Source organism: Manis pentadactyla, chromosome 3, assembly GCF_030020395.1.
Source record: "Manis pentadactyla isolate mManPen7 chromosome 3, mManPen7.hap1, whole genome shotgun sequence".
In the NCBI taxonomy this organism is placed as follows: domain Eukaryota; kingdom Metazoa; phylum Chordata; class Mammalia; order Pholidota; family Manidae; genus Manis; species Manis pentadactyla.
In genome coordinates this window covers 158,121,060-158,148,365 of record NC_080021.1, presented here as the reverse complement: position 1 = coordinate 158,148,365, position 27,306 = coordinate 158,121,060, and the positions used below count along the sequence as shown (strand labels likewise).

At 41.4% G+C, this 27,306-nt stretch overlaps 1 protein-coding gene across 6 annotated transcripts in view; it reads left to right on the top strand.

The window, feature by feature from the left end:
• GLIS3 (GLIS family zinc finger 3) overlaps positions 1-27,306 on the top strand; it is a 429,892-nt gene that overhangs the window by 366,969 nt on the left and 35,617 nt on the right. For all 6 annotated transcript variants that reach the window (XM_036928415.2, XM_036928413.2, XM_036928416.2 and 3 more), the window contains one exon: positions 17,614-17,782. In XM_036928415.2, the coding sequence (XP_036784310.2) occupies positions 17,614-17,782 (169 nt within the window). The remainder of the gene's footprint in view (positions 1-17,613; positions 17,783-27,306) is intronic.

Genomic DNA, 27,306 nt, shown 5'->3' with positions numbered 1-27,306 from the left:
TGACTAGATTACAGAAGTTTTGGGTACAGGTAAATCCATTTATGTGAAATATATCAATGTATAATTTTATCAACTCACATAAATATTTTGTTTTAGATAAATACATGAAAAGTGTGATTAGCTTTTGTTAGTACATATGTCTGCTTGACTTGTCAAATATTTGATAACAGAATATTTATTCCAGTGAATTAAATTAAAAATCGCTTTACAACAGGCTACTGTTGTACTTTTTTTCTTTTTTTCATTACTTCTTCAATCCATAAATCCACAATCTTACTAAAGACCTGGAACCCAAAACAGTTAAGATTCGAAGCTATTCATGATCAAAAAGTGGCCCAACATCCAATAAACAGTTTATGGTGATGGGCTACTCTTGTTGCACTTAAACTTCTTGAAAATGGATTTGGGAAGCCATGATATTTCTGTCTATGGAAAATGTTAGTATCTTTGCTGTATGTGGCATAAAGCATATGGCACATTTTCAAAACTTAGGAGTCACATTTGTCTTGGTGTATGTTTTTGCATGCCTGGTAGTATTGCTAAAGTTTTTAAGAGATTTAGTTTGAAATGACTTTTACATTCCAAACAGATTCCCTCTTTTTGTTAATGACACTTTTCTGCATTTGGTCTTCAAAAAGATTTTGAGCTCTTAGCTTTGAGCTTCCAGCTGTGGTAGACGAGCTGCCATAATGGGCAAGGAACCTAAGTTGCCACAGTGTCCACAGAGCATCTTCAGATTAACTCGAATATTCTTTGACTCTGGGAACATTTGAAGCAGGTTGGTGGCCATCTTGCTTAACTATGTTTCTAGAATTTTATGTCTAGAGTTAGTTTATAACTTTGAAAGTTTATGTTCCCTTCTTTTTCTTTATTCCTGCTTCCCTTGGGTCCTGTTTCACTTCTTTGTTCTTGCCTTTTTAAAATTTGATTATGCCTTCTGTTTTGCTAAGAAGGCAAGAAACCCAGAGCAGAACAAGACAGGAGGGAAAACTGAAAAACAAAAAAATGTGAAGTCTTCCTTTTAAAGTTCTAGAAATACACTTGCCAGGAGGGCATGTTCCTACCAGTATCAAACCTGTGCTAAAGATCTATGAAAAGAAGCCAAACAGTGAGAAATGCCAAAGGAAAAGGAAGCTGTTCATCAATTAGTTAAATGTAAAGTCTCAAGTATTAAGGCAATTTAACGAAGATTAAAACTTGGCTAAATGGCAAAAGTACTTGGAGTCGTTCCCTTTGTGCTCTGTTGGACAAAACGGAGAAAATATTTGTTTAATCATTACCAAGCACTTACACCTTTAAGTGCTAGTAAACTGATTTATCATAAAAATATTTTGATGGAAACCTGGTGAATACATGTGGGCATAGGATCAGAAGCAGTTTAGCATTAAATACCGTATTTTAGAAGCCACACGATTGAGGAGTCATGGTTTGAAGAAATAATGATTTTGAAATGGAAACTTCTAATGGCCAGTAGACAATGATTTGTAAGATTCCAAGAGAGAGAGTTTGCAGAGCATTAAGATGAACAGAAAGGTTGGCAGTTCTGGCACATACAAACCCTGCAAGTCTCCTAACGTCTTGGGTTCTCTTATTGAAACTAACTTTTCAGTTGTTAAGACAGAGTTTGATTGGAAAGGGTTGCCTAAAAAGACTTACTTCTCTGGAAGAAAATAGTGCCCCAGGTTAAAGCAGCAAATATCACTGGGCAATGCTGAGGACAATTTTAAATTGAGGTGTTTATTTGTCTCTTATTCTGAAAATCCTGGGGCTCTGAGGGAGAGGTATTTCATAGCCAGTAGATCAAGGTACAAATGCCACTTTCAAGACTTAATGCCTGTGTGGATCTTCTCTTCATCTTCCTTAATGAACTAAGGAAGTGACAAGCCTACAGTTAGTGAGTCTGCAGTATCACGGACAGCCTGGCCTGATGCATGGCCTGGGCAGAGTCCATGCATGGACATAGAATTCTGTGGAAGATCTGTTCTTTGGGTGGCCACAAAAATTATTGCTCTCTCCAAACAGAAACTGTACTACAGATTCAATAAAACACTACCTTTGCAAATGGTCTTAGATGTGAAGACATCGTAGTAGCCAATATGGCTGACATCCTTAAGTCCTGCAGAAATCACCCATCAAGTGAGGAGCTAATGCAGCTGAACAAAAAAATATACAAGCATGAGGGAATTTTTATTGGTACCACTTCTGTTGGGTTATAAAATAATTATCATGTTTTAAAAGGTTATAAGTCTTATTGAATTATCCCATTTTGAATGTAACTTTAGTTTTTTCAAGAGAAAATGTAAGTGTGATGTTCATATAATATAGAGAATCACAGAAAGAAAAGAAAGACTGTTTTAGGGCAAGAATTTTTGAAGTCATATATTGTTATTCCCTTCCCTTCACCCTCATTATTGAGAAATGAAGACTCCTCTCTTAAAATATCATCACTTTTTGTAATAAATACCACCATATTAAATCCACACAAGATTTAACATACTTTGTAAAATAGTTAATGTTGCATGTAAATGTAATTTTATGGTATATATTTTAACGTATTTTCTACATTCTTAACTTGAGGATATTTGCTATTCATGGGACAGTTTGCAGAGTTGTTAGGTTTAGAAATAATTTTATATTAAAGTGCTTCATATAGTCTACTCTCAAAAAGTGGTTGTTAATTTAGGGACTTTATTAGAACGTTCTAAATTGGCACACAAATTTCCCAATATATCAAACTTTATAAGAGAATTTTGAGGATCAAATAACATGATCTATATAAAAGAAAGCATGCAGTTTGAAAAAGACATATGCTCCCCTATGTTTATTGCAGCAATATTTACAATAGCCAAGAATTGGAAGCAACCTAAGTGTCCATCAATAGATGAATGGATAAAGAAGATGTGGTACATATACACAATGGAATATTATTAAGCCATAAGAAGAAAACAAATCCTAGTATTTGCAACAACATGGATGGAGCTAGAGGGTATTATGCTCAGTGAAATAAGCCAGGGGGGAGAAAGACAAGTACCAAATGATTTCACTCATCTGTGGAGCATAAGAACAAAGCAAAAACTGAAGGAACAAAACAGCAGCAGACTCACAGAACCCAAGAATGGACTAACAGTTACCAAAGGGAAAGGGACTGGGGAGGATGGGTAAGAAGGGAGGAATAAGGGGATTAAGAAGCATTATGATTAGTATACATAATATGGGGGGCACGGGGAAGGAAGTATAGCACAGAGAAGACAAGTAGTGACTCTATAGCATCTTACTATGCTGATGGACAGTGGCTGTAATGGGGTATATGGTGGGGACTTGATAATGGGGGGAGTCTAGTAACCACAATGTTGCTCATGAATTGTATATTAATGATACAAAAAAAAAAATATATATATATATATATATATATTTTAAAAGGCATGGAGCATTCTAACAAATGCAATAGATGGTACCAGCATCTTCAAAAGCAATGCTTTGCTTTGAATTCACCAGAGGTGAAAAAGGGACAGAACAACTTGGAATTGGTAGCAGACAGAAGGAGGTGGGGACTAGGGCTATGGATGGGATTTAATGGGAAACATTTGGCAATGTCTTTGTCATGTCCCTTCTGAGTTGCCTTGAACTGCTGTCAAAATCTTGTATTGCTCTTGTAACACCTCTTAAGCCTGTGCTTTAGCCACCAAGCTGTATTGGAGTATCAGTATGGGAGGGAGCAAACCTCATTCCACATTGTTGTAGGCAATGACGGCTTTAACCTATAGATTTAGCCCTCCTTGGCCCTGAGCCAATCTGTTAGTATGCATTAAATCTTGGAAGACCTGTGAAAATACAGATTGCTGAGCCCCACCTCCAAATTTCTGATTTATTAGGTCTGAGTGAGTCCCAATTCAAGTGAACTTGAATTTCTACCAGGGGTTTCTAGCAAATTCTCAGGTGACACTGAGTGCTGCTTGTCAAAGAACCACACTTCGAAAAGTATTGTTCTGGATAATAAAATGTGGACTGTGACTTCTGCAAAACAGAAGGCATAATCAAATTTTAAAAAGTCAAGAACAAAGTCATGATCTGAATTTTGACTGGTGGGAGCTACAATAAGAATTGCCCCTAATTAACCAGGTTGAGGGGGATCCTTTCACAATGTATACGTATTTCAAATCACCACAATGTGCACCACAATTGTGTATGTCACTTATGCCTCAATAAAACTGAAATTTTAAAAAAAGAATTTAAAGATTGGAGTAAAGTGTCCACAAAAGACAATTTAATGATATAACTGATACAATATATATTTACAATGATAAATAGAATAATGCTGCTCTGGTACTTACAATTAAATAATTATAGAGATAGTAAAACTGAATCAAATAGTGGTAAAAAAAAATTGCCCTATAGTATACATTTCTGTCTCTCATTACAGAAAACTTACAGATAGATATTAAGCTTGTCTTCTCCCCACCCATGTTATGATGGCATTACTCATATTTTGATTAAGAGTAAGAGCTTATAACTTCCCAAGTGAAGAAAATTAGAATTCTGATTCCCAGCCAGCACAGGGTACGTTTGTATGTATGCAGATAATGTTAATGACTTTATGTTTGCAGGCTGCTTAATTTGGTGCTTCAGTTTTCCAAATCCACTTATTCCCTTGTATTCATGTTAGTTTTTCACGCAAGATTAAGCCGAATTATTCAGTTTTACAATACATACAGGTTTTTGCTGTAAAAATATTTCTGTGGATGAACAAAAACAATTCTGTACCTCCTGAAGGAGGAGAGGAACACTAGTGAAGCTGGGTGACTATAGCTTTATTCCCACTAGGCCAGGTCTTGGTTGTCTTCAGACTATTATTTCTCCTTTTCCTCATTTTATGCTGTTTTGCCAGCTCTCAAACAGGTGTGAGAAGGAGAAATAAAGAAAAAAAGAAAGTGGGCCTTTTCACAGTATTTGTAGTCACAGTGAAAGTTCATTTTTTACACTTGTGTAAGCACTGAAAATAAACATAAAGCATAGCATAAAGCTCGGTGGTGAAGGACATTGCTGAATTAGCTCAGATGTTATTGGTCATGTTTTATTATTAACAGTAATAAAGACTATTGCGGGCACTGAATAAAGAGGGTATTGTGGAATTGACTCATTCCAGGCAACCAACAAAACTGTCACTGAAGAATGACTTTTATAGTATCTTCCTCAATATTGCCAAAGAACAATCTGCCCCAATCCAGTGCCCTGACCATGACTTAAACCATCAATGCTGCCTTAACAGCAGGCATTGATCCATCAAGTTACAGCTGCCTCCTTGACGTCTGAACGTATCTTACTACCTGAGTTTCAAGGTTGCTTTAAGCTTCACTTTCCTGATGCCGTCTCTAGTTGCTATCTGGGCCTCGTTGTTGGACTCCAGTCCTGGTCTGTCTCGGTGAACTTGCCTGCCCCATCTGGCTTCAGCTTTCACTGCCCATACCCTAAGAAGTCTCAAGGATTTATAATCTTCCCTGGAACCTTTCCCTGGGGATTTAGTGGACATCCTGATTCCACTTTCTGGGAGAGGCTGCAAAACGTGGAATATTCACTATTCAAAAGAAAAGGGTTTGAACTCTAATCAGCCTGCAGAGGACTTTGTTTTTCAGAATGGTTCACAGGGACACTCACCAGATTTTCTGAGAAATGGATGCACTTTATGAAAAATGCAGCGCATCAACTCCCCTGGCAGATTTTTGTGATTGATAATGATCTGGAGTCTCCTGTTCTGAAGCAGTAAAGCAGTCATGGGTTATATCCATACAAAAGTAAAGATGGGCAGTATTTAGCTTCTTCTTTTTAGGTCATATTACTGGCCATGTTTTATACAGTCCCTCTGACCATCTGTGTAACCAGTCTATGCTCAAGTGGAACACTTACAAATGGAAATGTTACTTCTTTCTCTAACCCAAATTTATGTCCCTCTTACTGAGATCAGTTGCTGGATTAAATGACATACAGAGTACTTAGAACAGTACCTAGCACCTAGTAAGTGTTCAGCATCTATTAGTTATTATTGTTGTTGCCTTTACCCACATGCTAGAAAAATACATATTATTTTCTTGTAAAGCATATAGGGAACAGGTGCCACACATTACCCATCACTTCCATTTCTTAATTAATGTATTATTGATATACACTCTTATGAAGGTTTCACATGAAAAACTGATGTGGTTACTACATTCACTCCTGTTATCATGTCCCCCCTGTGCCCCATTGCAGCCACTGCCCATCAGTGTAGTAAGATGCCAGAGTCACTATTTGCCTTCCCCATGTGCTACACTGTCTTCCCCATGATCCCCCCACACCATGTGTGCCAATCATCCATCACTCCCATTTTTTTAGAAGTGAGGAAAATGTAGAAACCTGGACAAATTAGGGATTTTATCATCATCATTTAGTAATATAAAAGAAAAGTAAAATATTGTTTTTCACATTTTATATTTCAGTAATTGCCCAGTAGTTCAAATGGCACTTAACTTTTTAATTAAGGAAATCTACTACAGGGCTCTGAGCAAAAACAAATCAGAATCAAAAATTCACCATGTGGGTGGCATTGCCCCTCCAAAATCACACAGTCAAATTTGTGCTTTGATGGGTACTGGGGTTTCCATATTCAGAAATAGGTTGGTTTTATCGGTTTTATTTTTTAAGACAGTATGCTATGGCAGAAAGAATGTGGGGCTAGATCCAAGCTCTTATTCTGGCTCTCCACTCATGAGATGTTTAGTTTAGGGGTGTTGCTTTCCCTTTTCTATAAAATGGTGGTAATACTGGTTCCCTAGGGTATTAGGAGAATTAAGCAAGTTGATATGAATTCAGTACATGCTCAGCTGATGATCCTCTTTTTTTCCTTAGTCTTTGCTTAAAAGCTTAGAGAAGCACTCATGGACCAAGTCAATGCCTATGACAGGGACTAGAATCTCTTATCTGTTCCTTTTAGCATTGGGTGCTAATACTTGGAGGTCAGAAATAGCTGTCCTGAGTTAGTATTCCTTCAAGAACTGCTGTCAAGATGAGGACTCAGAGCTCTCATATTCTAAGACCCATTTTCAGATTTTTTTCTGTTACCTTGAGAAGGAAAAGTATATTTAAGCTGGTCATAGAAAGTGCCAGTGGTTGAAAAATGAATTTAATCAGCAGTGCACTGTGACGGTGAGGTAGGTGGAGGAAAGAATAAATAGAATTGATGGCTTCAGCTAACACAGTTCCACACAGTCATGGCGTTGGCCTTGCAAAGGCATAACCGTGGTCCCTTCTGACGTCACTTTGTAAAGGGACTCCTCCAGGCCTTGTATTTCATCTCAAAATATACTCCAAGGCTTCTAGAAAACTATTCCTGACTATTTGCTTACCTCAGACTTAGTTTCCATAATTCAGAAATAGTTCCATAGTCTTTTCATGATGGTTCTCAGTAGTGAACATGCAACAGATAATTTATGACACCGTGGGCCAAATCTGGCCTGCCCGCCACTTATCTTTGCCTGATCTGAGAGGTACGGGTGGTTTTAAGATTTTAAAATGTAAAATGTAAACAAGACAAATAGGCTTTAGGTGAGAACAGTTTCTCAAAGTATTGAGGACATCACCTCTTGCCTAAGAGGCCTAAAATATTTACTGGCCCTTTTCAGAAAATATTTGCCAACCCCTGCTTTATACTTACATCTGGAACATTCATCAGTGACTGAGTAAATTCAGGGACGCTCATTGCTTCCCTGTATTTGATCATATTTTGTTTTAAAAGTCTGCTGTACATTCAGGTTTTATTGATCTCCATAATATTTGGATTTAGTAAACACTTCCACAGTCTTCTAGCCCAGGGGCTTGGCCCATATTTAAAACAGGTCACAGCAGAGCTGTTTCAGTTGAAGGGACCCAGAGCACTCTCCTGCCCACTGCCTAGCCCCCTAATCCTCCCTCCAGCATTCTATGGGCCCCAAATGTAGTGGCTCTCAAATGGAGTTGCTGGTTAAAGTCATCACATTGAAGGCAGACATCTGCAGGAGCAGCCTCGGCCATGATGACGGGAGGGTGTAAGCCCTCACCAGTGTGCCTCCCCTGAGGAAGAAGAGGCCAGAAGAAGGCCGGACTCAATTCTGGTTATGATCGGCCCAGGGCTGGCAGAGGTATCCGAGAGAGCACTCATGGTTTGATTTTTCCCCTGCCTATTTTTCCTAAAAAGAGAAGAATCCCAAACCCTTGAATATCAATGATTATGTTTGTTTGCTAAAATCCAGAGCTCTTGTAGACATATCAATGCCCAAGAGAGAAGCAAGAAGTTGAAATACCAAATTTTAGGAACTCAATGGGTCACATTCCAAGAGAAAAGATGCTTACTTCCTTGTCCTATTAGCAACAAGGATGCTTACAATTCATGTACCTGAAGACTGAACCCTCCATTCCACAGGTAGAGAAAGGCCTTTACATTTCTTGAGAAATGTTGTGTGTGGGCATAAATGCACGACAACATGTAAAAGACTTGCCAGAGTCTATCCTGAGAGTAAACGAGGGGCTAACACTGAGCACCTGAAGGCAAAATGGCAAGAGCACCCACTTCATGAGCAGTGGGAAAACAGAGGGAAGTGTTCTCTGGAGTCACAACAAAACCAACTTTATTATCTCTGCAGTTTTCCCAGTGCTAGTGGTAATTCCCCACTGTGGCGCACTGTGGTTCCCCACTGTGGTACAATTCCCCAAAAGGGCTGTTGTTACCCCCATTTTTGTGAGGTAGGAAATGGAGAGGTTTCCTGGGAGAGTTCAGAGTTGGTACGTCAGCCCTTGAGTTGGCTAGAAGAATATTGCATTAAAAATATTGGCTGTCGTGTCCTGAGAAATCTGTTTCCAAGAAACCTTCTCTATATAATGTTTTCAAAAGTCACATGAGATAGAGTGGCCGGGGTTGTTTCAGTAGCATGTGAAAGGGAGGAAACATCTTTTGTGGTCAACCTGGCAGAGGTAGGGGATAGCCAAGGGATGAATAATGAGGAGTTAAAGGACCCAGTACTTTTTACTCAAACTGGTTTTTGTGACCAAGTCATACTTTACTTCCAAAAAAAGAGATGAGGAACATTCCTATGAGAGCATCCAGGAATGGTTGTCCACGCATGCTCCATTTTTCTTCTTTCTGCTTTCCTACTCTACTCAAATTAGGGAGGATACTCTGTAACATAATGCACAGAGGCAGTGCTGCATTTCTCACCGGGTGGTGTGAGTTGTTTGTTCAAATTATTTTACTGACTTACTGTATAACTGACTCTGTGTGAGTAAGTAAGTAGGTAGGTTAGAAGAGGAAGGGAATAAAGATAAGGTATGAGATTTGAGGTTAGATGTGTCATGCATTGTCTGGAGAGACCCAAGAGGGCTGTGTGAAATATTGGTCCCTGAGAAGCTGGGAGCACTGCCAGATGATGCCATGCTGCTTGTAACAAAGTGTCTTTGTTCTGAAATGCAGATGTTCCAGGAGCTTTTCCTAATGTGAAATTAATTATACCTGGTATTTCAGACTGTTTGATGATAACCTTTGGCATTTACATGGATGATATCAGCCATTATCTTACAGTTGTATCACAGTGTATTCCAGAAAGGCATGTGAACATGTATCCTCCCCAAACACTTAATGACTTCTTTCCTGACTATAAATCCAGCTGCGTGGTATGGGAATGTAACTGGGAGGCCTCCACAGAAGTCTGGAGCTCATACGGGAATATCTGTTTGTAAGGGAACCTGAATATTCATGTAACTGCCCAGACATCAATAAATTCTCATTTTACCTTATTTATTTCTGTTCCCTAGTGAACAGCAGTGCTCTTAAGCTCAAAGTTAATATGCACGTTCTTCAGAGAGGCACCCTCCCTTGCCTTAATAGAATGCCTCCCAAACACATTTGTTCATCGGTTGCCAGGTAGCTCTCCCATCAGGTGACACGAGTATGTTTTCTTTGTCTCAGTGCACAGGTGACAGTTACCATTGTTTGCCATCAATTAGCTTTGGGTAGCATGTCAAGGATGTATGGGTGGTGTCATTCTAGTCTGACAGCCACCCAATCCACTTGAGAAGGGATTGTTTCATTATCCTCTTATCAGGGCTGCTGGGTGACGATACTCTACACTGCAAAGAGTGAGAAAAAAAGACAGGCAGGAAGAATAGATTTTTAGGGATTGCAGTATTAAAATTATTCATGCCCCAAGGAGAAGGGAAAGATGAGAGGGTTGACTGTGCAAACCCTTAGGAAGCTACTTTCTCCTGATACAGGTGGCATGTGAAGGATTCCTTTCCTGAAGGAGAAAGCAGAAAGGGAAAATGCCCAGACATTAGAAGGAAAGGAAAAGGCAGACTAGCCTCTTCTCCTCATAGGCAGCAAGGCAGTGCGGCATCTCTTCCATTCTCTAATTAACCTCAACATCGAAGGCAGCTTTCCAGGTGACCCTGATGGGTCCTTCTCCTTGCTAGAAAACTCTCTGGTTCATGAAGTCAGGTTGTGAGAGCCTTTTCCCCTGAACTGTGGTGTGATTAAATTGTTTTGTGGTGAAATGCAAAGAACCACAGAAGAGATTGGGGCCCAAATTTTCATTATTGGGGACTGAAACTCCAGTCACCCCCAATACTGGTCATTTTCTTCAGAATGGTTGAAAGGAGGTCAATTTTGAATTCTGAAAATTAACCATGGCTAGTTCTTTATGCTCTTGGAGAAACAAACAAGAAGTGCTGAAAATGTAAAAATACTTCAAGATAAACTCAGCTTCAAGAGGGACAATTGTGTTGACATTTTAGTAACAGCCCATTTTCGCTCCTTAACAAGTGCAGTCATGCATGAAAATGACTTGTTATCTTTTAAACTGAAACGCATTATGGGTTGTAACTCAAAGGTGTGTATTGTGCGTGTGAAACAAAGTCCATTTTAACTCTATGAGGTCTCTTCACAGGCTGTAAACACTGTAAGGCAACTTGCATTAGAAAAATTGAACAGAAAAATGCTTACTATTAGGGAATACACATTCTTCTGCATTTTAAAATGATTCTAGTCCACAGTTTATATTTTCATACATCTTTAGGTAAGAGGCCATACTTTACTGGAGATTTACCATTTTGGAGCAACATATGCCTTTGTCTTTCCCATTTTATTAATAATAGGAATAACTACAGTAATATAAATAACCAAAGAACAACAGCAATGGTTTATTGAGCACTTAAGCATGATCCAGGCACTGTGCTAAGTGTTTTTACATCTATGATACAATCCTCCACCATTCTGTGAATTTTTTTTTCCTTGTTTAAGATGAGAAACTGAGCCTACGTTAAGTAATTTGCACAAACATATTGCTAATAATTGGTAAAACTCACATTCAAACCCAGGTCCATCTGACTCCCAGTGTGTGCACTTCCTTCATTTAATAACCACCCTGACTCACTCACACACTCTCTCTCAAGCCAAAGGAACCAAAATTTCCACTGTAGTTAAACTGTTTCCTGAAGCCTTCCCAGGTTCAAATTTCTCTTGGGTTGAGGAGGTGGTGCGTAGGGAGAAGAGACAGAGACAAGACTGAGCTCACCATTTGCATGGGGCCTCTAATCCTTTTTTAACATCTCCGTAAAAGCTGACTCAGCCTGGTTTCATTGATTTGCTTACCCCTCTGTGCCCAGAACCTGGAAATACTGCCTGAGAGACAAATGGTTAAGTCCATACCTCTTCCTGGGTACCAGCTACCAAGTGTTAAATGTCATTTCTCAGGGCCCTAACACTCAAATAAATTCAGTACATGAATAAGACTAGTTCCCTCTTCACTATCAGAGCAGGCCCACTATGAGCAATGCCATGGCTTTTCAAGTAATCCTGAATGACTCCAAATGCAGATTTACTCTAACAGCTCAGTGGCAACAGATCCACACAGCAAATTTCTTCATGTGTTACTGACAGTGGTCTTTCATGACATTGTGCTTGCATGTGGTAACAGGTGCATATATCTGATTGCTCACAAGTAAACCCTCCCTGCCTCCCTTCTTTCCCACCAGTGGATCGATATGCCCCTGACAAGCATCTGAAATCTTTATTTGGGAAAAAGCACATTTCCCACCAGCTGTTTGTTTGCCAAACCAAATAATTCAGTTAATTTCTTGCCTGAGTTATTTTTCAGAGCTGGGAAATTTCAGCCATGCTGAGGTCACTTCGGTGCCTCAAGGATGGGTAGAAACAAATGGGTATATGCTTTTTGCATCCTCACCAGCATTTGGGTGGTTAAAGCTACCTGTGTGCAGCATGTGTGTGGGGAAGAGTGCTTAGAGACCCCCAGCAGCCTTTGCAAAAGGATGTACAGGAGTTCTGACACAAAATCAACACTCTTGTGCCTTTTCCTGAATCATCCTGTGCTTGGGAGGCAATATGGTGTGGTGGTTAAGGGTGTGTGATCTGAAATCAGGCTTCCTGGGTTTGAGTTCCAGCTCTGCTACTTACCAACCACATGACACAGGCAGGTAGCCTAATCAGGAACCAGATTAGGCCTCAAGTTCTTCATCAGTAAACTGGGGAGAGGTTTGCAAAGTACTCAATAAATGTGAATATGGATTCTGAATATGGGTCAGCAAGGAGTAAAATGCAAATGATTCAGGGCCCAGCACCTCCTGCTCAAAAAGTGTGTTCCCAGGCCAGCAGCCTCAGCAGCACCTGGGACTTTGAGAACTTGATAGACATTCAGAACCTCAGCACTCCCTGCCTGCAGGTGATTATTTGCAATTTAAAACTTGAATAGCACAACTCTAGCTGCCCATGGAGTTTTGAAAAGGAATATGTGCTCCAACTGGCTGTTTTAACATACCTCAGCCTGTCAAGGGAGGTCTTCTTCCCTGCCCTCTAAAATGATGCCAACACACTCAACAAGCAAGGCCTATGGTAGCCTTCTCGGGCTCTGGTAAAGGGCCTGAGACAAGCAGGGTTCATTTCAGGAAGCTGCTAACGCTCCTTGCTTCCCTCCATTCACACAGTGAATATGTGGCAGCTGAAGTAGCCCCAAGGGTATCTTGTCCATACCCACAGAAATACAGTTTGTTTTCATTTGAATAGAGAGAAAGCTGCCTGTTAATCTAAATTAACATGAGCTAGTTAAAGGCTCGAGCCTAGAGTGCCCTGGACCCAATAGCCGGTAAGATGGCATCTGGGGGCTATATAACTCAACAAATGCAGTTATGCCAATATTATAACACCCAACTGAGTCATCTGCACCTACTTCTACAGCAGCCAGGTGGGGACTGCAGTACACCAAGCCCCAGGGAGAGAGAAAGCCCACAGCAGCTGGGAGGCCAGCTCCCGGTCCTTGCTGAAGACATCTCTTCTCATCTCAAGACCAGATTCATCTCAAGACCAGACTTTTATTTCCTTGGGGAGTCCACCATCTCTTAATCACAAAAGCAGTAAGACTTTCCAATATGTTCCTCTGCTGTGCCTAATCAATTGTTCCAGCTGCCAGTCATCCGCACGATCTGGAGGGTCACCTAAAAGCCCTCTTCTGTCCTTGAAAGCAGCGCCGACCCCCAAGGTGACCCCAGACAATGAAGGCCTCTCGATGGCAGCCTGTGCGTGCCAGTTGATTGGATCACAGCAGTTTTGTTAATATGGCTCTGGATTCTGGAGGGATCAGTTCTCTTATGCTGTGATCAATAGGCCCTGTTGTGTGTCCCATTGGTTGAGTTCAGAAAATCATTTTGAGTGTCTATGGGAGGAAATGTTTCCTTCTGTATAATGACCTTCCAGTTGCACTCTAACATGGAGGTTTTCTTCCTGAGGTTGAAGAATCACTCAGCAAAGCCCGAGCATTTGTCTGGAAGCACGTGATGTGGTAGGCAGGGCTGTGTGAAGTTGGCAGGTGCTCGATTTCAGACGTTAAGAGAGACCAGCACCTGCCTGGTACAGAGTAGGGGCTGGGAAATTGTATTTGAATGAATGGATGAATAAAAGAATGTTCTTAGACTATAGTAGATGGAATCCTGGATGTATGACTGTGATATAAGTGGAAATTCCTAGAAGTCAGCATAAGTAGGAGAAGCATTTCCTGTGCCAAGTAGCAATTTCTGAGAAATGTGGGTCTTTGATAGAGGCCAAAGGCAAACCTATGAAGGCACAGCTATCTGACTCCAGAGTTCTGTCATTTTATTGGAAGGGTATGTGAAATGGCGTGTGCATGAATTTTGGAAAGCCATACTCTGTTGTTAACCTCCTCTAAATCTCTGGTCATTGTATTTATCACAGGCAACATGTGCAAACAGCATCCTGCCCTGGACTCTGCATGCAAAATACTCTGTGTAGACACTGAATTAATATATTCTAGTAGGTTATCTCACCACAGGAGAGTTTGGCCCTGTATTCTCCTCACATCCGCTGGATGAGAGAGGCAAGTCACAGGCTTCGTTTTGCTGACAGGTGATTTCTTACACCCTACATAAGAAAGTGTTCTGTATGCTTTTCAGATTTGAATTGAACCCTAAAGCCCTCCCTTGCTCATTCTCATCAAAAGGGCCACTGCCTTGCCTGGCGCAATTGACCAGCTGGGTGGTGGAAGGAGGTGCTGCAGGGGTGTGCTTGGCCTCAGCACAGCTGGACACACAGGGCTAAGTCTCCGGCCCTGTGCCGCCTATCCCTCACACCCCACCTTGCATCCTCTCCACCACCTGGTCCTACTATGGACCATTGCTGTGGTGACCAGTTGCACTAGCCGTAACTGGGCAGCTCCTGTACTCAGCTGCACCCCGCATCTCTGGTTCCTGCCCTTGGGCTTCTCTAATGGCTAGTGCCCGACATCTGTGAGGACTTCTAGCCACTCTGGTGCCTGGGCCTGTTTGAAAGTGTCAGACAAGGGACACCCTGAGGTGACCTGCGACCCTTGGGGAACAGGGTAATACATGTTCCCTTCTGTCCCTGTCCTTCTCACTGAGCCCGAGATGTGCTCCATTGGCATTTAGATTGTGTTCAGCTTTGTCTGCTTAACAAACATGGATGATGCTGTTGGAGATGGTAAGCACCAAGGGTGTCTTTTTCTCTAGTCTATCCCAGGACCAAGTGTTGCCTCCGAGTAGGTGTAGCAAATATTCTATAAATATTTGGAGTAATTTGCTGCTGTAAAAGGAATGAGAAGAACACCAATAACTCTGCACATAGAGTAAAAGTGTTCAAATAAGTAGAGAAATGCAGAGGACATTACAGGCAAGAGCACATAGCCTAAATTGTTGTGACATGTTTGAGGTGTGGTTAGCTCTCTGGTTTGGCCAGAGCTTAGGGCACATTGTGGAGCCGCAAATAACATACTGTATTAGAGCACTCCGAACACTGATGCTCTCTACACAAGAAGGCTCAGTATTTTGGTAGAATTGATATATGGAGGTCTGTTCCCCTCACTAAACTTCAGCCTACTCAAGGACAGGGACCCATGTAAAGTAGAATGGCTAGCATGTAGTAGGCATTTAATAAGTATTTGAGTTTAAAAAATAATGGTTGGAGGATGGATGGATGGGTGAACTGATGGATGATGGCTGGTCCTGGCTATTAAATGGGATGAAGGAGAGGCCCTTAAGGAGACCTAACTTCCAGTGTTGGAAGGCTACAAACAATATGAAATTTCCCACCCTATTTCATTGCCACTAATGCAAAACTGTAGCTAATAAAGCTAATGTAGACCTCGGGGAAGCATCACATTTTCTGTTAAGCCATAGAGTTGGGCACAGAGTATACACACCAAGTTTCCGTGTTGCCCATGGGGTTGTGAACATCAGGGCCCGTGCTTCCCTTGTGATACACACACACACACACACAAATACCTCCATGGGCTAATAAGTGATGGGTGCACTCAGCAATTACAACAGAATAAATAGGAGCGTTTGCATTTCTACACTAAAGCAGAAAAAAAATGTTAGTGTTTCCATAGTGTCTCTGTGACCACTTATTATTCCATTAGTTTTTGGAATAGTATACAAAGCACCAGGCTCCTTGCTGACAAACACCAGTATTGAAGCTATTGCCACAGTCAATCCAAACAGCCTGCTCTCCTGGGTAAATTGTTGTTTGGAATACAAGCAGAATTGTGGCTGCCTGAGTGAGCTGAGCATAAATGAGGGTAGTGATTCATAAGGTGACTCTAGCAAGTCTGCAAATGGGCAACTTTTCTGGAGGTTGTTGCACAGCAGAAACTGTGCAGTGCTTTTTTGGGCTGGTAAGCAGTTTCTCGTCTCACCAGCTCTTCAGGACTTGGAGGGCTGTGGAGGATGCAGGCTTCTGAGGACGCGAGTTAACCTGATACAATGCTGACTTACCAGAAATAAACCCTTCAAATCAGATCACACCCCTGTCAGTAGCTTTTTGAGCGGGAAGATGGTAATTCTGCTTCTTCACATGTTCTTTTAAGCACTTGAACTCTTGTTCCTTTGGATTAAGCTGAGGCATCTGGGATATTATTTCTCTCCTGAAGAGGTTGGAGGAAAGTGGTACTGGTCTAAAAATACAGCTCCCTGAACTTTTAAACCCTCAAATCTATTTGATTACTTTGCTTCTGCTTCTTAATCCTGAACCTGATTTATTTTTTTAATCCATTTATTCTTTGATATCAGTAAAGTAAGTTCAAAAAGAACAGAGATGGGTATAAAGCTCAACATAGCTTTGTATAGAGAAGGCAGTTAAAAAGACTCAGCATAATGATGCCAGTATGATGCAGCATAATGAGATGTCTGCCGAGTGGGTCGCAGATACTCAGAGAGCCTCTCAGATAGTGAGAGAACTCCAGTTTCTTCTGTGACATTGTAGCAATTAGATGATCTAAATGGGCACATATTTAAGTCTGAGGTTACGGGCAGTTCTCAAAGGCTAGGCTGCCCCCATGAATGAGGCTGTAATTCCTTCTGTATGTCGTACGAGTCAATAGCGGGGGGAAATCCCAGAGCTGCCTTTGAGGCCTCCTTTTCATATTATGTGGTGTTGGGAGAGGACTCATTTCTGATGAAGACTGAATGCGTCCGTCACACCATTGGGGAAATACCTGGGGTTAGACTCTGAAGTTAAGAAGGTATAGGTCCTGCTTTGGTGCTAAGATCAGGGGACGCTCTGTTGTCATTACAGTGATTTAGCAGTGACAGGCAGAGACCCTGGCTTGACCCACAGTGGCTCCCCGCAGCCATGAGAAGAGGAAGAAGGCCTGTGCTGTGCCTTCTGGCTCAGCAGACCAAGTATCCTGGTCCCTGATTCTCACCCTCCTGTGACTGCAAAGCACTAATCCAGAGACCTCCGCCCCGATGCAGACATGACGAGACTGACTAATTATACAATGTCCAGACGGGGAGCTGGTGGGGCAAGACAGCATGCATGAGATAAACTGTGAATGTCAGCCTGGAGCAGCTGAACGTGAGCTCCTCGGGCGGCAGAAAGGCACAGGAGCTGGGGAACATGTTCCACCAGAAAAACAAAAGCTGTGTATATGCAGTAAGGGGAGAACTATTCCCTTAAAACCACCTCGAGAAAAATAAACAAACCCCTCCAATATGCTCGCTGTCAGCCTTAGGTATTTAAAAAAATGTGGGCTTCACTTGGGGCGCAGCCTGATGCTTGTTCTCCCTTGATTTCAGCCTCCATTTTCTCCAGCAATCATTCAAGCCGAAGCGGAACAGCTGCTGGGGCCGTGCCACCCCCACATCCTGTCAGTCACCCCTCTCCGGGACATAATGTACAGGGGAGCCCCCACACCCCCTCCTCCCAGCTACCTCCCCTCACAGCTGTGGACGCGGGAGCTGAGAGGTAAGGCCATCTGTCTCTCTCTCCTAATAGGTGTCGCCGCCAAACCTCCCTCCGCAGAGAAGTGCTTTGACAATTGCTGGATTTTATTAATAATCCATTGGTGGGTTGAGTTACCTAAAGGTGACATTTCAGAAGTACACACACAAAGCACGTGGATCAAATACCTCCTCATGTTTTATTTTCCATGGGAAAAAAATGAACAGATACTGACCATAGCCAACCGAAGTGTCTGGTGCTCGGAAAGCACATCAGAATTTCCCTGTCTTGCCCTCCTTTCCTCACTTTGCTTCAGGGACTCGATTTCAAGGCAGTGCCCTACAGGGTGAAATGCTTTCCAGATGTCCGAGGTGCCTTCAGCACTTAATCAGTAGCGTTAGCTCAAGAGTACAGCATAAGGGCACAAGATTTTGCATGGGCCACCAGAAAGGGCCCGTTCACCGCATACTTCATGTTGGTGCCAGTCTCATAAAATGTTTTTAGGAGCAGATTTTTAAATCTTGGCAATTTGGTCCCTGTCTTTGGGCTGCCCGACCCTCCAGGACTGTGGACAGCTTGCCTTTCCTCTCCCTGTCTTCTCCACTTGTCTGGCTGGCCCTGACCTATGGAGGGGTTGCTCCCAGATGTGCACAGGGGAAAGTTCTCATGGGGACCTCTGGTCAGTCCTGGAATGGTCAGCATTTGGTGGACAGAAGAGTGGGGTGAATAAGCAGCAGCAATAAAAGTTCTGAATCTTGGATTTTGCCAGCAGTCTGGTTTCATCTGTGCTGGCTCAATCTGTGAGTTTTTTACTATGTGTCTTGAAATCCAGTAAACCAAGTATTTTGTATTTATACCTACCTTTTACTGATTAATACATTGATTCATTTAATAAATATCTGTTGAGTGCCTGTTACGTATCCCGCATTGTGCTGGCTGCTGGGGATGCAAAGATTACTAAAACACGGTCCTGCCCATACAGGAGTTAGTGGTGAGGACAGACATGTAAGCAGTATAGTAATGCTCTTTGAATAAATGATAAAATGGAGATGTCATAGGAGCCCCAAAAGTATATCCCCAACTCTCCCTCAGGGAAGGAAGGGAAAAAAAGACAGAGTGATCTAGGCATTGAAGGAAGACCAAGGCTTTCCAGATGGGCAAGGACACTGGGAGGAAGTCCCAGGAGAGCGCAGGCATCATCCTCCAGGGTGGACATGGCTGATCAAGTCAGGTAAGAGTGGATTGGCTCCTCTGGAAGCATGTATTTTATGCTAAGGATTTTGCCCCTTATCCTCCTGGAAATGAAGGACCATCCTAGGCTCTTTATTAGGAGAGAAGCACATCAGATCACCATTAGAGAGCAAGAACTCAGGTGACAAGATGTAAGTACAATTGAGGCTGGAAGGGACAACAGGCAGAGAAAATGAGGAGGAGGTAACTAGCAGGATGAGGACTTGAGCTAACACAAAGCAGTAAGGATGGAGAATTCATTCAAGGGCCATTATTTAGTAGGCAGAATCACAAATTATTAATTTATATGTGGAGAAGGAAGAGAGGCCAAAATTCATTCCTGAGGTACATCGCTAGATACCCAGATGGAAAACAGCCATTAACAGGGGAAAGGAGGGTGTTGAATAGAGGGGAGGGTGGGAAAGAAGGAATGATAATAAACGGCGTGAGGGTTTTGAGTTTTAGGTAGTTCTAAAAGATGCGTGCAAACGTGTCTGATGGATGGGCAATTAGAAATACAGATCAGAAGATGTTAGACTTACCTCAACAGTTCCCTGTACATGGTAAAGTACAGATTCATAGCCTCCCACCCCAGGATCCGTTAGCAGAGCAATGACAGCCATCTATGAAGTTCACAGACCTGGAGACAGGCAGTCATACCAGTTATCCAATGTATTTCCGTAAGCGTGAGATGAGCTCATTTACTTGAGCATTTTGTTTAGTTTCCAGTTGGGTTTTAAATGAGGTTAGCCATGGGCTTTCCATCATCTCATTGCATCCCTACAATCATTGTCCACAAGGTAGTGAAACTGAGAAGCCATCGACTGGGACCTTCCTTCTCTCTTCGTCTTATCTTCTTATGAGTAATCATAACAATTTGTTACAAGAATATAAGAGAAAAGCAATCTGTGTTTTTTTTTTTTTATCAAATCCTTTAAAAGTGTAAATGTGGGAAGAGGTTTTAGCTATTGTTGGAGTCAAAAACAGCCACAGTTCAAACCTCTAATGTCTGATGATTGGTGATCCAATAGCTGCTGTCATTTGAATGTGCTCCTCAAACGCCCTGCTGCTTGGATTGTTGTGTGAAGCATTTTATTTTATTTTATCTTTTTCAGTTCCCACTTTTGAAAGGTTGAAACATATAAAAAACTCAAAGACTAGTACAATGAACACACATACACCCTGCACCCAAATTCACCCATTGTTGTTAGTACTGGTATACCCCACTTTTTGAAAGTTCACACTGTGCCATTTCATTTTTATGAAGACCCACATCAGTATCCGGTTTTTGCTAAGCAGACAAAAAAATCAAACAGGATTTTTGCTTTTACAAAATAAGGTGAAAAGCAAAAATGCTGTTCAAAATGTATTTTGAACAAGTCCTTATAGGAGCAGCGCACACCCCAAATCACAAGAACAGTCCCACCACGCGCCTTGCCCTGAACCGCGCTCAGCGTTCCAGTATCAAGCCACTGTAGCTTGGCACTATGAACATCCATGCTTTATCTCAGTTTATTCTGTGCATTCGTTAGCAAGATGTGTCCTGAGGGATCAGAAAAGCTGAAGAAAGGTTATTTTAGGGGTGTGGGAATGCTCAAAACATTTTTCACATATATCAATGGTAACTGCTCCTCTGCTGTATGCCATTTCAGCTTGTGAGCGTTTTCAAAGGAACGCTGTAGGATAGTGGGGGAAATCTGTGTTTCTCCACCTTCCACACACGCCCACTTTCTGTTTGTCTGTCTCACTCTTTCTCTGACTTGAGTGATCCTTTGTTGGTTGGTTTGCCTGTTGCTTCTGAATCATCTGAGAAATAGCTGCAAATAACATTGAGCTTTACCCCTATTTACTTCAGGAGAGATCTCCTAAAAAGGGCATTCTCCTATATAATCACAAGTTAATTATCACATGTAGGAAATGTAACATAGACAAAGTACTTTTAATCTAGCATGCAGTCAATATTGAGATCTTCCCAACTGTGTGAGTAATGTTCTTTTTAAGTAGAGTTTCCTTTTTTGCCCCCCTTTTACTTCCTTTTTATGATTAGGATCTAATAAGGATCAAAATGTTCATTTCTTTTTAGTTTTTGTGAATCTAATGAGATTACCCAGCTTTTAAAAAAATCATCATCATCATTATCATTGTCTTTCATGACATTGATAGCTTTTGAAGAACTTGGGACAATCATTTTGCAGAATGTTCCACAACATTCTGCTCTCGTCTGATTTTTTTCCTCTTGAACAGATTTATTCATTTTGAGCAGGAATACCGTGTAAGTGATGTGGGGTTCCTTAGCTCTTTTGAGCCTTAGTTTGCACCTCGGGGAGAATTAGGATTAAATGAACCCAAACAGGTAGAGTACGTAGCATATTACATAGCATGAAGACAGGTGACCTTGGCATGGCTTAGAGATTTGGGTTTGAACCAGAGGATGTTGTTAAATGATTATGCTGTCAATAATGCAAATAATCGTGGAAGGAAAAACAAGAGAGGAAGGTGATGACACTTTATGTGGCCGGGGGAATAAAGGGAACATTTCCACTTTCAGGCCTTGGCTTCGTTGCTCCACTTCTCCTGCAGACGTGTGCCCATCTCTGTGCCAGCCCACCTGGAGCTGGCAAGTGAATGGAAGGTTATCTCTTCCGATCAGGTATGGAGAGGAGGATGACATGAAACAGATTGAATTATTCACTGTGTTTGCATTAGTGTCCAGCATAAAAGCACTAAGAGGAAATGTGCTTACCTTCCGCTTTTGGTTTTTATATCTTTGCCTCCGTTTGCCTGGGAAATTGCCCAGTAAAAACTCCAGCAGTTTTCTTAACGGAAATAGGTTTATCACACTTGGCGATTTTTAGTGGGAAACTGGCCTTTTTTCCTGCTTTGTGGGCATTGATTCATCATTTACTTAGCTTTAACTTGTTAATAAAATGGGCTGAGTCATTGTCAGAAGTCAGGAAAGGTCCCCCACATCTATCCAGTTAGCATCAGGTTCTTTGATCCTTACATCATAAGGTAAAATAAAATGCAAGTTCTCTCAATTTGATGAGGTTCCATTTTTATTTTAAAATAATATTTGAATGACACATCATTTCAGTGACTTAAGCAGTACCCCACCACATCACCTAATGTTGATTTAAACTTATTATGGGAAGTGGCATTTTTACTATGTCATGTTGAATGAGCCAATCCTACTTTATGACAGTGGCTTACCATAAGATGAACCCAGTGTCTTTGGAAATACTAATTTACTGGATTTCATAGTGTCTGTTAGACTACAAAAAACAAGCATATTGATGGGAGTCCCTTTTTTGAGGTGGAGAAATCTTACAATTCAAAGAAGAAATCAGTTGGATTTGCATCACTTACACTGTCCAAGGGCATGTCTGCTTCTTCTCTCCATTTTGAAGAAGGTCACACATATGTGCTGTGTCATACAAGTGACAGAGTTTACAAGGACTTGTGGATTGACCACAGTAGAGTGACTTCTAAAGGGCTTCCTATGATCCCCACCTTGGAGCCAAAGAAAACTGAAAACAAGGAAAAGATGTGATCTGCTCAGGCAGTATACAGTTTAGCACAGCAATCATCAGCAGAGAATTTTAGAGACAATCGTTTTTGAAGAAGTAGTCAAAACAACTTTAGCAAATAAGGAATGTCAGTTTCTTGAGTCTGTATCAAGTGTTCGGAAGCCTTACCATTTTCCACTCAAGTCAGATGTGACATAGCTAGAATTCTAGGTACTCTTATATATATGCATTCTCTCTATGCTTTGGGTAACCAAGGGCTGGTCTTTGTGGATGACCACATTTTCTAATACAGCATTGGGAACATATTGTAGCTCTCTTGGATGCTACTGGGTAAAGATAGCAATTGTTTTTTATTTAACATCTTTACAATTTTGTAAGATTCTTCAGCTCTAGTTAAATCAGCCTGCTCACTCACTTAGTTTATTCATTTCTGTATCTTAGTTAAGTATCTTTCTTTAAAAAGGGACCATGTGGATCTTCTCTATCGTCCTGTTCGTAACTAAATGTCGCTCTGCTTGAAGCTTGGTTTAGCTCTCAACCCAAAAAGCCACCTTGCCTCTTACAGCTCACTGAGACCAGTTCATCTATTAAATACCTTGGCTCTTATTATCTCTTTCATTTTTTTACCATTTCCAAGATGTCACCTTGCTAACTGGATTATTAGTTCTTTGAGGGCAGGACCTTAAAGGTTCCTGTTAGCCTCCAAAGTGCCTTGCTGTACTTCTCAATATGAGGTGCCTAGGAAGGTTTGATAAGGGAAAAGGACCAGTGGGGGAATGCCTAGGAAACAGGATGAAATTGCCACTCCCACTGTCCAGATGGGAGGTTCCTAGAAAGGATTAATCCCCTTGATTCATTGTTCTGGAGTGTGGTGTCACCAGTTTCCAAAGATCCAGCCACTTCATGTAGCCTGCATACTTCAATACAATACACAGTTGCTCTAATACATATATTCATGTGTGTACGTGCATACCCACACACACGCTGCTCGGAATCCCTTGTGGCCATCCATTGCTGGGGTTCTCTATATTGCTTTCCTGTGGACTTCAGTACTAGAAGCCTGATACTCACCATTCTCTCTTATTTGCATTTGTAGTATCTGAATAGCCCAAAATTAGGCCAGCTGCTTTGCTGTCCTTCCCTCCCCAGAACTTTCTGAGCAAACAGGGACCTTGCTACCTTCACCCATGTAGCTTTTTTACAGCTTTACACACACACACTCCACATAATCTTTCCTCTCTCTTCTTAATCTCCTAGTATATGTGCAATAATGGCTTAAATCATAAGCATTATATAAAATATTAAAATTTATCAAAATTTATCCCAGCATTGGGGCTCATTCACTTATTGAGTCATTTAGTCAGCTGGTATCTGGATGCCAGACTGGACCCTGAGGATAGAGCGGTCAACAGGACTGATGGGAGCCCTGCCCTCTCGAGGCATCCAGTCTAATTTAAGACTACCAGATCAACACAATTGTAATTTAGGATATTATGACGGGGGTCTACAGGAGGCTGCAGAGGCACACAGAAAGAGCATTTTACCCAGAATTGGAGGAGGCAAAGAAGAAGAAATGTCTCCTGAAAGCTGAAGGTCCGTCAGACCTGGCCAAGCAACATAGATATAGCCAAAAGCTAAGAGAGAGAGAGTGAACAAGGGTGGAGCTTTGTGTATAAATGTGGGAGGAGCCTCATGAGCTGCATTAAAGAGTTTGGACTTTGTCTTGAAGAAAGGGATGTGTATATTTGGCCAAGAAGCATATTCTGGTGACTCTGGCATATATTCCAAAGTCCTCCCTATCCTGTTACCCACCCAGCAAGAGTTCAGAACGTATTCTGTGCTTAACTCAGGAAATAACAAAGAATGGACAAGTGGTTCATTTGGTCCTCAAGCAGACAAAGCTGCCCTTTGTATATCCTAGATTGAAATAAGGTACAACAGTGGATTGTATGTTATTTCCCTTTTTAATACAATTTGAAAAAACATTTTTTTTCCTTTGCATATCCAAGCTTCTATTTTATAGTCATTGACTATAGAAGAGGATTTTGAAGTCACTGAGTGTCAAAAAAAAGGCCCTCCATTTTATCAACAAAGTGATGCACATCTGAAAATTAGAGTTCTACATCACCAATAACTTAGTGTCACTTGTTTTTATATCACATAAGACTTAGGTATTATCATGAGGTGTTCATATTGCTGTGTGTCATAATGTAGTTGTAATTTGCCCCGTGAACACCACTCTTAGAGGCTCCTGAAGTGTATTATCGACACTTTCCCACATGTATAGAAGGATACCTAACTTATAGGGTGACAAATACTGGCAAAAAAATAAAGCTCATCAATCTTGATCATCAAAATAATTGAGAAAAGCCATCGTTAAAAACAAACAGAAGCCCCAAATGGCAATTTTTCTCAGTTTCATATCATCCTTTGTTAGAGCCTATCAATATGATGCTCACCTAATGCCATGTGATTGTGAGCATCATTTTTTTCTCTTTAGGCTGCAACACTTTCATTCAGAAAAGTTATCCTCAGTTAGCACCCCATAAAAGGGTCAATTTCTTTCTAGAAAAGTGACTTCCACAGATATTCCCCTAGTACATGCACACACACACCCTATGTGACAATCGCTGAACATAATGAATGTTGTTTTGATATCAGTGCTGTGAGCAGGGAAGAGCAGATAATTCCAATCTCCTAGCCTTGAAAATGGAGATAAGAGCATTGGGTCTTAGATTGGAAGAGCTTGGGGTCCTTTTTCTATTTAGTTTTCTTTAAGTCTGTGCAAAGTTCCTGGTACTTCTCGATGTTTATTCCAGGGCAGGACAGCCCACCAGTCTTTAAACATCTAACATATTGATCCATAGTCACAGCCATGCTTCATCCTCTATGGCAAATAGCAGTTTGGATATTGACCTTTGAAATGAACTTTGCTCTCATAGAGATGCTCACCTTATTCATAGTTTCTTAAATATGCCACCCTGACTCACTCCTGGTTGTCACACATAGAGGGAAACTGGTGATATTTGTTAGTTTTTCTTCTGGCCTGTGTGGTGATTGTGAATGGGTCCACTGAAAGGAAAACAACAACAAAGAGGCATTGCTGAGCTGGTGTGGGTAAAATTTAATGTTTCTAGAATATCTCACCTGGCTTTAGTGCATCCTCCAGAGTGGAGAGAAGTATGGCTTCGGTGTAGCTGCATATCAGTAGGCGTTCCTCAGGGGTGGAGAAAGGTTCATCTCCATATCAGTGGATAATTACCTGAGCAACAGAGGGCTTATCTGAACCTGAGAGGTGAGAGAGAGGTCTTGCTTGCTTCAGCTGGAGCAGGAAAGAGAGATGGCCCGGACTGCAGTTTGTAAGCAGTAAACAGGTTTTAAACTTAAATCTCCCTTTGACTTCAATTTTAGAGGTATTTTGCCCCAGGATTTCCTCTCCCCGGACTTACAGCTGGCTTCCCTAGTCTCTCTGATCTATCTCTAATTTAAATGTCCATGTGGTCTGCAAAACTTTTATGAGCATAATTTTCAGAGGCCAGTATGTTTCTTGATAACAGAGGAAAATAATGAGCTATGTCTACATGGCTGTCTTCAACTTACTAGGTCAACTTTGATTCCTCCTTTTCCCCAATCACACTCACATCTAATTAATCTGTAAGTTCTGTTAGCTCTACCTTCAAATACATATTAAGCCTAATCAACTCCACCCCACCCCCAACTCCAGATCACCACCATCCCCTCCCATCTCAGCCACAAAGCCCCCAATTGTCTCCCCACCTCCAGGCTTGCCTACCCACAACCTTCCACCCTCACCCCACCAAAACGCACACATGTCCTTTGCTCTGCACCACAAGGGCTGACCTTTAAAATGTAAATCAAATCATTGAGGATTTCCTGCTCACATCTGTCCCCCACTGTACTTGGAATAAAGCCCAAACTCCTTTTCCAGTCTACATGGCCCTCTCTGGTTGTGACTTAGTCAAATTCATTTGCCATTCCTCCTCCTCCTTAATCTCCCCAGCCATGCTGGCTTTCTTACTGCTCCTGGAAAACACCAGTTCATCTTACCTCGGGGCCTTTGTACTTGCTGTTCCTGAAACCTAAAAGGCACCTTCACCAGAAGTTTACATGCCTTGTGCCTTCATTTCTGGTGTCTGTTCAAATGTTACCTCTTCAGAAAGGCCTTTCTTGACCACTCCATCTAAAACTCCCCCTCTCAAGCCTCGCTGTATTCCTTCACTCTGCTCTCTTTTTCTTCATAGATTTAACACTCCCTGAAATTACACTGTCTGTTTACTGACTTGCTTACATTCCACTACAGCGGTAGCTCCCTGAGACAGAGACTGTCATGCTTACAGTTGTTTACTGCATGCTTATATGCTTACTTTTGTTTACCTTTACCCACTCAAGTGTTTAGAGGGGCACCTAAGAAATTCCATGTAACAAATGAATGTGAACAGAATGAATAACCCTGATTCCTTAATTTTTTTTCTGGAAAAAGGTAACAGTTAACTTGAGCAGAAGATTGTTGTTCTTCCATCTCCACATTCTCCTCCTCATCACTTTATGGCAAAGCAAGAGACACTGATGTGGGCATACGTGTGTCACTCCACCAAGCAGCTTAACTCATGGTTCACATATTTATTTGCATCAGATTGTTTTCCATGTAATTTTAATTTTGAAATGCACTGGTTCTTTATTTTAGATTAATTACAAGCACACATCACAAACCAACTATTAGAATGTCTGTAAAAGTAGCTTCAGTTTTTAAGTGCCAATGAAGCTTTTGCC